This window comes from Choloepus didactylus, chromosome 8, assembly GCF_015220235.1.
Source record: "Choloepus didactylus isolate mChoDid1 chromosome 8, mChoDid1.pri, whole genome shotgun sequence".
Classification (NCBI taxonomy): Eukaryota; Metazoa; Chordata; class Mammalia; order Pilosa; family Megalonychidae; genus Choloepus; species Choloepus didactylus.
In genome coordinates this window covers 128845932-128860766 of record NC_051314.1, presented here as the reverse complement: position 1 = coordinate 128860766, position 14835 = coordinate 128845932, and the positions used below count along the sequence as shown (strand labels likewise).

The 14835-nt window shown below is 43.8% G+C and overlaps 1 protein-coding gene across 1 annotated transcript in view; it reads left to right on the top strand.

The window, feature by feature from the left end:
- LOC119542932 (translation initiation factor IF-2-like) overlaps positions 1 to 14536 on the top strand; it is an 80651-nt gene extending 66115 nt beyond the window's left edge. Inside the window, exon 4 of the mRNA XM_037847510.1 lies at positions 14385 to 14536. Within this exon, the coding sequence (XP_037703438.1) occupies positions 14385 to 14536 (152 nt within the window). The remainder of the gene's footprint in view (positions 1 to 14384) is intronic.
- The last annotated feature ends 299 nt before the right edge of the window (positions 14537 to 14835 follow it).

Here is a 14835-nt window from a genome sequence, read left to right as displayed (position 1 = left end):
GGTTAGACCGAGGCATAGACAGTGAAAAGTTCTGGCTGCTTTTTTTTCTCTTCCTGCCCCTGACCGTTGCATGATCCAGGCCAATTAGGAAACATCTGCTCACCTATCAGTGAGCTGAGGTAATGGCTTCACATGGCATGGCCTTGGGCTAGAGGCATAAGTACAGTACTAGGCTGGACCTCCCTTGAGTCTCAGGCGCTGTGCCAGTTTGAGTGTATTGTGTCCCCCAAATGCCATTATCTTTGTGGTCTTGTGTGGGGCAGAAGTTTTGGTGCTGGTCGGATTTGCTTGGAATGTGCCCCACCCAGCTGTGGGAGATAATTCTGATGGGATGTTCCCATGGAGGCGTGGCCCCGCCCATTTGGGGTGGGCCTTGATCGGTGGAGCTATATAAATGAGCTGACTCAAAGAGAGAAAAGAGAGTGCAGCTGGGAGTGATGTTTTGAAGAGGAGCAAGCTTGCTAGAGAGGAACGTCCTGGGAGAAAGCCGTTTGGCCAGAGCTTTGGAGCAGACGCCAGCTGCCTTCCTAGCTAGCAGAGGTTTTCCGGATGCCATTGGCCATCTTCCGGTGAAGGTAGCCGATTGCTGAGGTGTTACCTTGGACGCTTTGTGGCCTTAAGACTGTAACTGTGTAGTGAAATAAACCCCCGTTTTATAAAAGCCTATCCATCTCTGGTGTTTTGCATTCTCCAGCATTAGCAAACTAGGACAGGCGCCCTTCCAACAGTCAGCAAACAAAAATGACAATAAAATGAGATTTTACTCTGCCAGATTGTTTTAAATTATTTACAGGGATTACCCATTCACTCCTCAAAGCAACCCAGATCATTAGGTACCACTGAGAGACCCATTTTGCACAGGAAGAAACCGAAGCACAGATAGGGTAAGTAACTTGCCAAAGGTCACACAGCTAATAAATACATACATAGTGGAACCAGGACTGAATCAGGCAGTGTGGTTTCTGAGCCCTCACTCCTACACACAGGGCTGCCTGAGAAAGCTTGGTCCCAGGAGGGGGTGACTTGGGCGGGAGTTGTAGAGCTTGTAAGAGTTTGTCATTATGTTATGGGTTGCTGTTCATTAGATTATAAACTCCACGAGGGCAGGGCACAGGACTGTCTTGTTCACCGCTGAACGCCCAGAGCCTAGCACCATCCTTGGCACATAGTAGATGTTTAATACATATTTCAGGCAGAGTGAACAGCCATGGGTCAGGCCACATGACTCATTTCATGTTCTGCCAATTATTCTAGCAGGGTAAGCGGATGAATAGAGGGCATTCTCCAATCTGCATTTCTCAGCTATGGAAGCTATCTGGGCTCCAGGGAGTGAGCTTTGGTGAGATCTACCAGAGCTGGTCCTTTCTTTGCCCTCGCCAGCATTTTTCTCTCATCTCCTACAGCATGCACTCATTCGTCGACTTAATTCTTCAGTAGATATTTAATGAGCACCAATTTTGTGACAGACTCTATTCCAGGCAGAGCAGTGAACAAGACAGATAAAAATTCCTTCCCACATGGAGCTTACAATCCATTGGAGGAGCCAAACAATGAACAATAAATAAATCAACTACATAGTAAGTACAATGAATATGTGTTTAGAAAGGGAGGTATGAGGTGTCAGGCAGAGAGTGGAAAGTTTAGATAGAGTAGCTGGTAAAGGCCTCATTGAGAAGGTGACATATGACAAAAGACCAGAAGGAAGTGAGGGGGGATGTCATGCAAATATCTCAAGGAAGAGTTTTCCAGGCAGAGGAAGCAGCAGGTGCAAATGCCCAGAGGCAAAACTGGGCTGGACGTTAGAGGAGCAGTGGGGAGGGCAGGGGGCAGCGTGTAGTGAGAGAGGGGAGGGACGACGAGGGACGGAATGGGATCAGCTGTGTAAAGTCTGGCAGGTCCCAGTGATGGCCTGACTTGAACTCTGAGGGAAATGGGAATCACTGGAGGGTTTTGGCAGAGGAGGGACCTGGTCTGACTTTCCGTCTCCCTCTGTGATTGTGCTGTGTGCACATCTGTCTCCCCTCTGGGCTTGAGCTGCTCAAAGCTGCGACCATGTGTATATTCCCCATGCTGACACGTAGGAGACGTCTCAAACATGGCCTGTCCGATAGCAAACAAACAGAACGGCAAATATGAAACAGACTGAAACCATCTAAGCAAGGGTACAAATGGGGGCCCAGAGAAAGGACTAATCCATTCTGAATTGAGGAATGAGGGAAGTTTTCTGGAGCAGGGGCCTTTTGACAAAGCCTAGAGGAATGAAAAGGCTTTCCATAGGTAAAGAGAGAGAGAGAAAGTACATCAGGCTGAGAGAGGAACAGGAGTAAAGGTTGGGAGGCATGAAAGTGTAGGGCAAATTCAGAAAACACCAAATAGATAACTGTTTCCTGCATTCTGGTGAAAGGAGGGGCGGGCAGAACTGAAGGCTGGGGCCAGATCACCTTATGGCTTGCCTGTCATGGTAAGGAGCTTGGATTCCATCCTGTAGGCAATGGGGAGCCCTTACTGGATTGTGCAGGTGTACATATCTCTTTTGGGGGGTGGGATTCAGCCTGTTGGGTTTTGGCTGTTGGCTGACCCCGGCAGCGGGCATGCCAGGGGGCTTCCATGTGCTGCAGTCCATGCTTCACACCGCAGCACTGTGTATTCAGTAACCACATGTGGAGAACAGCTGTCACGTGTGGAAGCAAAGAGTCGCTCTAATACCTCACAGAAGCCTTTGGGGATTCCCCTTAGTGGAACCTTCTGATGCTGCACAGTGAAAAGTGTAGCAGTTCACTCAGGTGTGTCCAACAGGCACCAGCTCTGATTTCTTTATGCTGCTCATCCAACCCATCCAGCCTTTATGTAAAACCAGTCAGCCCATGAAGTCCTGGGTTCACTCTGTCTCCCTTCTGGGCTGGGGAAGGCTGGCAGAGTCCGGAAGTGACTTGCTCTGCCCCTGTGTGGTCTTAGCCCCACTGCTGTGTAGTCCTGAAGTGAGGGATGAGTTACAATGACAGTGGGAATAGCTTCTTCCAAAAGGATGAGCTGAGGCTTCTCCTCAGCTGGCCAAGCAGGCCCTCTGATAGCTCTGGCATTGGACCATTTTAGCCCCTAAGTATGTGGTCCAGGTGCTGTTGGTAGGGGAATGGCCTTCGGGAGGCCCTTTCAAAATGGGGATGAAAGTCCATGCCAAGTTGAAGGTTGTCAGCCATTCATTTGAGGCAAGGGGCTTGTTCCCAGGCTACTGCTTTCCTATCCTGACTGCGCCACTAGGAAGCTGTCCCACCCTGTTGCTCTTTCTTTTTTTAAAAATTAACAGACTTTATTATTTAGCATAGTTCTAGGTTTCCAGAAAATTAAGTAGATAGTACAGAGAGTTCCCACAAAAACTTTCTCCCAGGTAGTTTCCCTATTATTAACACCTTACATTAGTGTGGTACATTTGTTACAACTGATGAACCAATAGTAATATAGAATTATTTAACTTCAGTCCATAGTTTACATTAAGGTTCACTCCCTGTGTAGACAGTTGTATAGGTTCTGACAAATGCATAATGCCATGTGTCCACCACTACAGTATCATACAGAATAGTTTTGCTGCTCTAAAGCTCCATTCATCCTTTCCTCTCTCCTCCCAAACCCTTGGCAACCACTGATCTTTTTACTGTCTGTATAGTTTTGCCTTTTCCAGAATGTCACAGACTTGGAATCATACAGTACACACCCTTTTCCAATTGGCCTCTTTCCATTACCATATGCATTTATGGTTCCTCCCCCGTCGTCAGCCATGCATGTGAGGGAAGGGCTTGCTCCCAGGCTCCCGCCTTGCCTTTCTGGCTCTGTGTCAGTGACAGGCTATTGCACCATGTGGCCTTTTCATTCTAACTCAGCCTGAGTTAACTGAAGGGACTCCTGGGCTGCCCCTGGCCTCACTCCCGCTGCTTTTTTAGGGAGCAGGCGTGAGCCCAGCTCACCGGTGTGTTTCCAACCTTGGGTTCCGATTTCTGTAACTATCCCAGGGGCGTTGACAGACCTGCAGACACGTGTGCAGACGAGCAGCCCTTTAACTGGCACAGGGCCTTCAAGGTCGGGGGCTGGGGGAGCCGGAGTAGGGAGGAGTGGAGTGGCTCAGAGAAACCCCACATCAAGTTTTCAGGGAGTTTAAGTAAGCAACCAGTAATCTGGGGATGGAGGGAGAAAGTTCTACCAGTGATTCCCAGTTTTCTTTCACCTGTGTTCAGGGGAGGAAAACCTGTAGTCCTCTGTTGAGAAGCAGCCACTGGCCTGTACATTTACTAAAATTGGCCCAGTGGAAGGGAGCTGGGCTCCAGGGACTTCATGAGCCTCCCAAGTCTGGAGAAGCATGTGGGGAATAGAACTCAACTTGATGGGACTCCCTTAGATGAGTCAAATCGAAGCCAAGACCATGGCTTGAAGGTGGGGAGATCCACTGCAGCGCCTCCTCCTTCAGCCCCAGGGAGGCCCCCTAACAAGCCAGTATCCATGTTCAGTTTGTATGCTTTGAAGATCAGTGAGCTGGTCCTTCTCTTATTCACGTCTTCCAGGCCCTGAACCTCCATCACGGATATAGATGCTGAAATTCAGCTAAAAGGATCTGGGGATGGGCTTGTGAGTCTGACTGAGAGCTAACCTCTGACTATACTACAGGACTAGATAGAAAGAGTTCCGGTTTCCACTCCTTTGCAAGGGTTAATGGATAACCTATTATATTATGACAACTACCAATAAGTATCAAAGGCTTCATAAATTCTCATAAACTTTGACCTGAGAATCCAACCTCTAGGAATGTTTCCAAAGAAATACATACCCACAAATATTTAGGGTAAAGGTGTTTATCATAGTAATATTTATAACAGTAAAAAACTGCAGCCATTAAAATTTGCCTTCTCAGAGTATTTGATAATATGAGAACATATTTACAAATTTTAAAACTTTAAACATTATGAAGCATTTCATATAGCAAATTATAGCAAACATCTGTATATACAGTCACGGTTAACAAATGTTGACATTTTTCCATATTTGCTTAAGATATATTTTTTAAGAATTAACAATTATGGATACTGTTGAGGCTTGTTTTGTGCTACCGCCTTCCCTGTCTCTCCAGAAATAACTATTTTTCTGAAATTTGTATGTACCCTTCTGATCCACAAGTTGTACTTTTACTATATATGTATCTCTCAAAATATGTAGCATTTTAAAATAATCTATAAAAATTTTAACCTCCTGCAATGTGCATTTTTCACTAAACATTAATCTTAAGATTTATCCATTTTGACATATGTAAATTGAATTGATTTTTATTGCTATATACAGTATTCAAGTACACAAACATATTTAATAAACTTTTAAATTGAATTATAACAAATTGATGAGTTACCTTAAGTGGACCCACCATACAACTACCACCCAGCTGAAGAAACAGACTGTTACCTGTACCCCATGCCCATTTCCAGCAGCGAATCCTTCCTTTCCCCCACAAAGCAGCCACTCTCCTGATTTCTAATAACATCATTTTGCCTGTTTTTGAACATTATATAAAAGCAATCATGTGATGTTCTGTATTTGTCGATTAGTTCATTTGTTAATTGTGTTGTTCAGATTTTCTCTTTCTTCACTGATTTTTTTTTTTGTTTTTTTTTTTTTGGTCCATTGCTGGCTATTGAATGTATTAAGCTTTCTTACTATGATTGTGGATTTGTTATTTCTCCTTTTAATTCTGTCAATTTTTGCTTTAAACATTTGGAAGCTATGCTATTCTATGCTTGCACATTTCAAATTGTGACAGCTTCCTGGTGAATTGATCCCTTTATGATTATGAAATGCCCCTTTTTTCTCTAGTAATAGTCTTTCTTTAAGATCTACTTTCTCTGCTATTAGTACAGCCGTACCTACTTTTATTTGGCTAGTGTTTGCATATATTTGCATATCTTTCCACTCTTTATTTCAACATTTGTTTTTCTGTTTAAAGAGTGCCTTTTATAAACAGCATATAGTTGGATTTTAAAATTCCATTTTGATCACATTAATTCATTTACATTTACATTTAATCTAACTATATTTAGTATTTCATCCATTTAAATTTAATGCAATTACTGATGTATTTGAGTTCATAGCTATAATTTACTATATTTGTTTTCTTTTTTACCCACTTGTTTTATGTTCCTTTTTCTCTCCTTTCATGCCATCTTTTGGATTTAGCAAATATTTTTATTTTTTCATATTTTTCCTGTCCTAATTTGTTGATTATACAGTTTTAACTGCTCTTTTAGTGATTACTTTAGAAAATGTGCATCCTTGACTAAGGTTACAGTCTATTATAAATTATTACTTTCATCAATTCCTTAATAATGCTAGAACTTAGACTTATTCCCTCCCATCTTTTGTATATTGTTTTCATGTATTTTAATTCTAAAATATTTTAAACCCCTCAATTTATTAATATTATTGGTTTTGTAAAGTCAATATTTATTTGTATTTTCCACATTTTAACATTTTCTGTTGCTCTTATGTCCTTTTGCATTTCTTATTTCCATCTGGAATCATCTTCTTTATGCCTGAACATCCTTTTGCATTTTTTAAAAGTCATGTCTGGTGGCAACAAATTCTCTCAGTTTTCGTTTGTCTGAAAATTTTTTGGTTGTCTGAAAATGTCTTTATATCACCTTCATTTTTGAAGAATTGTTTTTTTGTATATAGGTTTCACAGCTGTTATTTCATTTTTAGCCCTTTAAGGCTAGCATTCTATTCATTGTCTTCTGGCTTCCATCATTTCTGTGAGTCAGATATAAATGTGATTTTTGCTCCTTTGAAGGTGATGTGCCTTGTTCACTCTGAGTTCTTTTAAGATTTTTGCTTTTTGTCTTTCTTTTATTTCCAACAGTTTTCCTGTGATGCACCTAGGTGTGATTTTATTTATACCTATCCTGATTGGGTTAACCAGTCTTCTTGGATCTGTGATGCTGATGTCCTTTATCAGGTCTGGAAAATTCTTGGTCATTATTTCTTCAAAAATTGCTCCTCTTTTCTTTCTTTATGGGACTCATTTTTCATGCTTGTTAAATTTCTGACTATGAAACCCAGTCTTTTATGTTCTATTATGTATTTTCCATATTTAAAATGATCCTTTTTGGATATTTTCAATTGATTTACTTTCAACTTCACTACTTCAGTCTTCTCCTGTGTTTCAACTGATGTTAAACAGTTTATTGACTTCTTAATGTCAGATATTGAGTTCATAATTTCAGATATTGTATTTTTCAGTTCTAGAAATTCCATTTGATTCTTCTAAAAATAGATTCAAATTCTCAGTTGAAATTCTTTATCTTTTCATTTATTTTCAAGATATTTTAATCTATTTCCTTGAAGATATTGATCATTCTTTGTTTAACTCCCATATCTGGATAACAGTAGATCTAGTACTTTACCTTTTATTCTTAGTTTTTGGTCCTATGGTCCTATTTCTTGTCATATCTTGCTTGAATGCTGGACATTATATATAATGTTTTTTAGAGGCTCCAGATGGCATTATCAACATTCAGAGAGGATTCACCCTTTCCTCTGTTGGGTAGATAGAGTAGATGCTGATCACCATAACTGACCCAGGGACTGAGTTGGGTCTTGGTTGTGCTGCAGTTTGCTAAGTCTCAGTCTGTTTCTGGTTAGTCTGGGGCATGTTCACTAGGGTCCTTTTTCCTAGTAGGTCCTAAATTCTAATTAAGAATATATATTCATTTTTTTTAAGTGTCATACAGCATATACTGTTTTGAAGCCTGCTCTTCTTTTTTACTTAAAAAATAATATACCTAAAGACCAGAAGGCTATGGGTGAAGTTGATGATGGTGATTCTCTCTAAATGGTTGGATTATAGGTGATTTTCATAGTATCTCTGTGTTTTTCTATTTTTTTTGGATTTTCTTTTATAAATATGAGTTCTTTCATATTTAAAAAATGCCGTTTTTGAAAAAGAAAACTGTCAGGAAACAGTAAGCAGAGGAAAGAAGAAAATTAGAGAAAAAGAAGATGATACCCCAGTTACTATAAAGCAAGACCTCTTAAGGAACTCGTAAAACAGTGGGGGAATGAAGGTGGGCTACAGAGAGATGGCAAAAGAGCACATCAGAGCTCAAACAGGACTTAGCTCATCTCATTCAAATCCCCCGTTGTACAGATAAGGAAGATGAGGTCCAGGAGGAGTTGTGGCTTGCCTGCTACTTAGTGATATCATTGGGTCAGGAGCCGGTTCTCCGGATTCCCAGGCTGGTGTTCTTTTCAGGGAGCTTGTTGAAATGTGGGCTGTCTGAATCACGTATTTCTCCCCTTGGAGCTAGGGCTGTAGCCTGGGGCTGTAGCTGATAAATGAAGAAGTTGGCCTGGCACAGTTGGACCGCCTCAGCGAGAGATATCTCTAAAACTGTGGCTGGTTGGTGGGAGGCACTGCCACTTCCCCTTGCTTTATTTCTATTTTGATGGTGAGAGGTTAACCTCAACAAGGATGACAGTGTCTACAAGATACAGTTCTTAGCTTGGCCTTCCAAGGCCTCTTCAACCTGCCCAGGTGTCTCCATACTCCACAGTCTTACCTGGCCTCTTCTCCAGCTCCTCTATGTGCCCACAACACTCCCCTTGGTCATTCCAGGCTGAGCAGAGCACTTACTTTCCCCAAACCTATTTGTTGGAGTCTTTACCCACGTGATCCCCTCCCCTTCTCCTACCTGAATTCCACCCACTCCTCAAGGTTTATCCAACCCTTGCCTTCTTCAGCTGATAGAGCCTGTGGTTCTCATTTGGGAAGGATTCTCTAGGCTTTGCATTTATTTTCCTTTGCCTGTGTCAAGTCTCCTTCCAGAGACCAGACGGCAGGGATCGATTGTGCCATTCGGGCTGGTACAGAAGCCAGTGTCTTGCATGAGGTAGACACTTAATGAATATTTGTGGAACGAATGGCAGACTGTCAGAAAGAAACGTGCTTATGAGAGGCTGAGGCAGATCTAGGAAGAACCGACAAGGCGTTTTTGATGAGCAGTCAGGAGACGGGCAGTTAGCGTGGAGCTCATTATAGGAGCCTGTCGAAGGCTTTCTGCTGACTGATTTTTTTCTCCTTTGATTCTGGTGTTGGTTTCAGAAAGACATGAGAGGACCCTGAGTCAGTGGGGAGCAGAAATGGAAAGGAGAAAAATGAGTTGTGCTGTCTGAGGTAAAGATGATTTAAAGAGGAAGCAACATCGTGGGAATCCAGGTGAGGAGAGAGGAACCTGCTCAGGATGGGGATCCATCGTGCTTTCATAGGAATGGACAGACTGGCCTAATAAACAGAGAACTGACATGTGGGTTTGGGCTGAACACAGATAGTATGTGAGCTTTGGTTGGTGAATTATAATGAGAAGCCACTGTGTGTTGGGTTTTGAAAAGGGGGGCATGTCCAGTCCTTTAGCCGAGGGAGCCTTATCCAGGAAACTATCATACTGCTCTGAAGCCAGAGCTTTCAGGGTCTTGATGGCTTCCACTGGGTACCTGAGCAGAGGTGAGTAATTGAATGGGGAGTATAGGAGACTTATAGAGCAAGGCCGTTTGAATGAGATATTTGGAGCTCATAAACTTTGGGGTCTTTTCTTTGTAACACTGAGGTTTGTTTGGGGAAAGTTTTTGAAGTTTACCATATTAGAATTAGCTGATGTAAAATCAAATGTCAGATAGTAACTCAAGGAAAAGGTGGGAGAGGGATTTTGTATCCATCAGAGAATCAGCAACAATGGGATACATGTATATAACTACTAAGAGATTTATCTTAGGGAATTGGCTCATGCGACCATGGGGGCTAGTAAATATGAAATTTGTAGGGCACACCAGCAGGCTGGAAACTTGTGTACGAGCTGATGTTGCAGTCTTCAGTTTGAAGTTTCTAGGGGAGACTGGGAGTCTGGAAGCTGAGGCAGGATTTCAGTGCTGCACTCTCGAGGCAGAATTTCTTCTTTTCCGGGAGCCTCAGGTTTTGCTTTTAAGGCCTTCAACTGATTGGCTGAGGCTCCCTTATATTGTGGAGGGTCATCTCCTTTACTTAAAGTCACCTGATTGCAGGTGTGATAGCAACATCTGGACTAGTGTTTGACCAAACGTCTGGGCACCATACCCTTGCCACATTGACACGTCAAATTAACCATCGGACCTTGGCTAGATGGTTAGGCTTAAAGGAGTTGAATTTCAGAAAAGCTAGTCATGTGACATAAGCTAACGCAAGTTATTAGGGATGCAGAAGACCATACAACTCTCACATTATTTACAAACAGGGGTCATGTGAGCTTTGGAAGGGTACCCGAAGGTCTCATTTGGATGAAATAAATGTTTGGGGAAAGGGAGAGGAAAGACTCTAGGGCAGGGCCAGCTTTATATATGACTGAAGTAGTGTGATATAATTTAAAAGGGGGCTGATAACTTGACCCCAGCTTAAAATACCACCCAGACTCAGGAACCACAGTGCCTGAAATTTCACCATTAGGGATTCATTCCATGTCATCGCTCCTACATGACTAGAGTGAGGCCAACAGAATTACTCTTCCCGTCTTTGTGGTGGTCTAGAGTAGCACAAGTTTCCAAGCACATGGGGAGAGGAGAGGTGGGTTCCTCTCCTGCTTGGCTTCATCTGCTTGGCTCTTTTGCTTTGAAAGTAGCCCTGGGTGTGTTCTGCCTTCAGTGAGGCCCTATTTGAAGCTGCCTGCCTGGTTTCTAATCCCAGCTCTGCTGTTTACTTAGAGTGACTTGGTACCAGTTGCTTAACTTCTGTGCACCCGTTTCCCCATCTGTAAAATGAAGATAATTATAGTATCAGTGTCATGGGTTGGTTGTGAGGATTAAATGAATAGATACATGTAAAATGCCTAGAACAGTTCCTGGCACATAGTAAGTGCTCAATAAAACCCTTTATTGCTCCAGTTACTTTTGGGGATGGTGGCACCTGCTGTTCTAAGAGAATTTTCAGCCTAAGCCCCAGCCAAGTGCAGGGAAGCTGGTGGCAAAGGCTAGGAGTGGAGGCCAGTGTTTCTGAGTTCTACATTTCTCAACTGCAAACACTTTGCAGTGCTCTTCATTTGGCAGAGATAATATGGGGGCAGAGGGTAAGCAGTCAGAAGAGGGAAATGTCAAATAAACAAATAGGTCACAGGATGCAGAAAACCTGGGCAAAGTAATTTTGAAAGAAGTTTCCTTGGAACCAAACCTTATGTGTGCTGCCCCTACCATCAGTTACCTGGGGTTGAACTGCATTCCTTTCTTCGCTCTCTTCATGGCTTATTCTACAACCCTGTGTTGAACATCTTGGAATTGCTGGATGTTTTAGAGGAAAATTTTTTTCTTAAAAAAAAAAAAAAAGTGGTGTGAACTGAAGTGTGGCTAAGGCACACCCTTCTGACAGAGCAGTGTGAACTGTGGATCTGGTAGTTCCTTGATTAGCTTCTGGTCCTAACAAGCAATAGAATAGGCTGAACTCTGGGCTGGTCCAGCTCCACTTCTGATGATACCAGTGTTCTAGCCAGATCAGAAGGGCTCAGTAGGGAAGTGGACGTAGTGAGGTGCTGAACTTGGCATCCTGCAACACTATCCCCCAATCCTGTGGCTTCAAGCCCACAATGTGTGTGAGATGTGGTATGTGTGTGTGTGTGTGTGTGTGTGTTGGGTGATTACTCTGTCAAGTTTGACTCTAGTTAGTGTCCATCCTTCATTGGTTCCTAAGCTCTCCTTCTCACCCCTGCCCATGCTCTTTTCTTTAGAGCTCCTCTGGGTTCTCTTTCAGGAGATGCCTGGAGCACACCCAGCAAGAAAGCATCTCTAGTGGCTTTTGCTTTCTCTGGAGGAAGGGTGGGTGAGGCTGGGTGCACTGCTTGAAGAGGAAAAAGATGAGGGTGTGCTGGGGAAACAGGTGATGCAGAAATGGTGAAGTGGCGTTGAAGATGGAAGGCTTAAATGTTAAGGGGTGGGTAGGAAATGTACCAAGATATTTTGAGGGCTAAATGTGTTCTGGATGTTAAATGCATAGAATGTGATGAAGCAGAAAAACAAGAGCCACTTAAGATTTTTAAAGCTGTTGGGTTGCCCAGGCGATACACAGACATTTTTTGGATGGGTTGTTATTAGCAGTAAACATTTACATAGCACTTCACCTCTTCAAATATTCATCGGTGAAACCCTGGAATGTTAGTGATGGCCAGGAAGCTGAGACCCAGGGAGGGCAAGTGATTTGCTTGAGGTCACAAAACTGGTTTGCTGCAGAGCCAACAGGAGATCCTGGGTCTCCTTGCAGCGTGCTGCTACTTGCAAGGGGCTTCCACCTTGCTTGGTTAATAGGCCCTTCAGTACCCAGTGAGGAAAGCTGGAGATGATTGGTGGTGGCTTTCAGGTGGAGGGAACAGAGAGATGGGAAAGGGGAGTGATCCACATTGACCAAGCAAGAGCCTGTATCTGGCCCTTTCAGCTTCCACACCTCCTTCCTGGTACCTGACCCTTAGAGCCTCATGGCCTTTTTTAATTATTATTATTTTTAATCTGCTCACGGACCAGTCTTCTGTCTCATGGAGAATGACACCACTGACTATCCAGATGCCCAAGTCACTTGGCTTTTCCCTTTTGTCCACTTCCCACCCACCCTGCATCTAATCCGTCACCAAGACTGTTTCGGTTTGCTAATGCTGTCAGAATGCAAAACACCAGAAATGGATTGGCTTTTATAAAGGGGGTTTATTTGGTTACGCAGTTACAGTCTTAAGGCCATAAAATTTCCAAGGTAAGGCATCAACAATCGGGTACCTTCACTGGAGGATGGCCAGTGGTGTCCAGAAAACCTCTGTTAGCTGGGAAGGCACATGGCTGGCATCTGCTCCAAGTTCTGGCTTCAAAACGGTTTTCTCCTGCGACATTCCTCTCTAGGCTGCAGCTCCTCTTCAAAATGTCACTCTCAATTGCTCTTGGGGCGTTTGTCCTCTTAGCTTTTCTGGAGCAAGAGTCTGCTTCCAACGGCTCTCTTCAAACTGTCCCTCATCTGCAGCTACTCTCTCAGCTTCTGTGCATTCTTCAAAGTGTCCCTCTTGGCTGTAGCAAGCTTGCTCCTTCTGTCTGAGCTTATATAGTGCTCTAGTAAACTAATCAAGGCCCATGCTGAATGGGTGGGGCCACACCTCCATGGGAATTATCCAATCAGAGTTATCACCTACAGTTGGGTGGGGCACATCTCCATGGAAACAACCTAATCCAAATGTTCCAACTTAATCAATACTCATATGTCTGCCCCCACAAGATTACGTCAAAGGACATGGCTTTTTCTGGGGGAAATAATACATACAAACCGGTACAAAGACCTACTAATTCCATTTGTTTAGTAGTTAATGAATCCCTCCAAGCCTCTCTATCCCCATTGCAACCACCTGGTCTACCATAACAATCTACTAATTAGGCTCTTCACATCCACTCTTTATTCCTCCCCCTATTCTCCTACTCCCTAAAACAAATTAGGTCTCTCTCCTGCTTACAACACTTGAAAGTCTCCCAGTGGCCTCAGGATCAAGTCCAAACACCTTATCACAAGGCCACTCCCTACTTCTCCAAACTTGTCCCCTGCTCTGTCTCACATACTACTCTCCAGCCAGAATGAAGTTCAGTTTCCTGACCTTGCTGTGCTATGGGTACTTCTGTGGGGTCAGAGAGAGCCAGAGGAAGATCACAGGAATGGAAATAGAAAGAGAGAGAGGGAGGGAGGGAGAGGAAGGCTTAGAGCTTGGGAAGGAGTTGCATTGAGCCATTGCCCAGCATGGAAGTACCCTCTTCCTATGGGATATTCCCACTCTGGAGAGCACTGTCGTCAGACTCAGAGGTGGGGGTGGTGTCTACCAAGTGAGACTGCAAACCCAAAGCCCTCTCTGTATAGAGAGCCCATCCTGAGCGAACCTCACCAATCCTTAGGAGGCGTGATATTCTTTATCGGCTATATGACATTGTGCTAATCACATGATGAGGCTCTGAACCTCAGTTTTCTCACCTGGGAAATGGAGATAATAGCTGTCCTCCTGTGCAAATCTTTATTTTGGCTGCACAGCATATGAAGCCATCCCCGTGTATGGGGAATCCTCCACCAAATGAGCCTTCCTGGGAGGAAAGAAACTGTTTCCCACTGAGAAGCTAAAAACAAACCAGACACCACGACTGGCAGTGAGGGAGGGAGATACTCCCACCTAGGACGTGGCACCTTGAGAGTAATGCAGAGATGCAGACATGGCCGAGAACCACCCCAGGGGAGGCAGTGGAGGGAGCGGTGACACTAGCAGTGCTGATCCATGGGGCCCAGGTCTGACTCTTCCCGCAGCATGAACTAATTTCCTTTCTTCTGTGCCTTCCAGTCAATTCTGGGAATGGTCTGCTTTCCTCCCAAGAAATTCCAGTTACGCTTCTAAACTGGCCAGGGTCCATGTCTGTGGACGGAGCTGAGAACCGTGACTCCAGTACTTGCCTACTGCACTGGGTGTTAGTGACGGAGCGGAGCATTAGATGAGACTGCTTCCAGAAGACTGAGCACCGCGAAAGTCGTGGGGCTGGGAGCTGGGAGAGGTGAAGGCCAGGGGCTGGGATTATAATTGCTCCTGCACACATGACAGTTAAAAAAAGAAAACAAAACAAACAGCAGCTGAAATTATAACGGCCAAATGACCAAGTCAAAAATCCTATCAACTCTCAGACATTCCATTGTGAGGATGAGATATGGTCAATATGTTTTGTAAAAGGCAAGGACAATGTAAGCCATTGTTTCTCAAGACGTCTTGCCAATAACCACCCCTCCCATTCCTCTTCCTC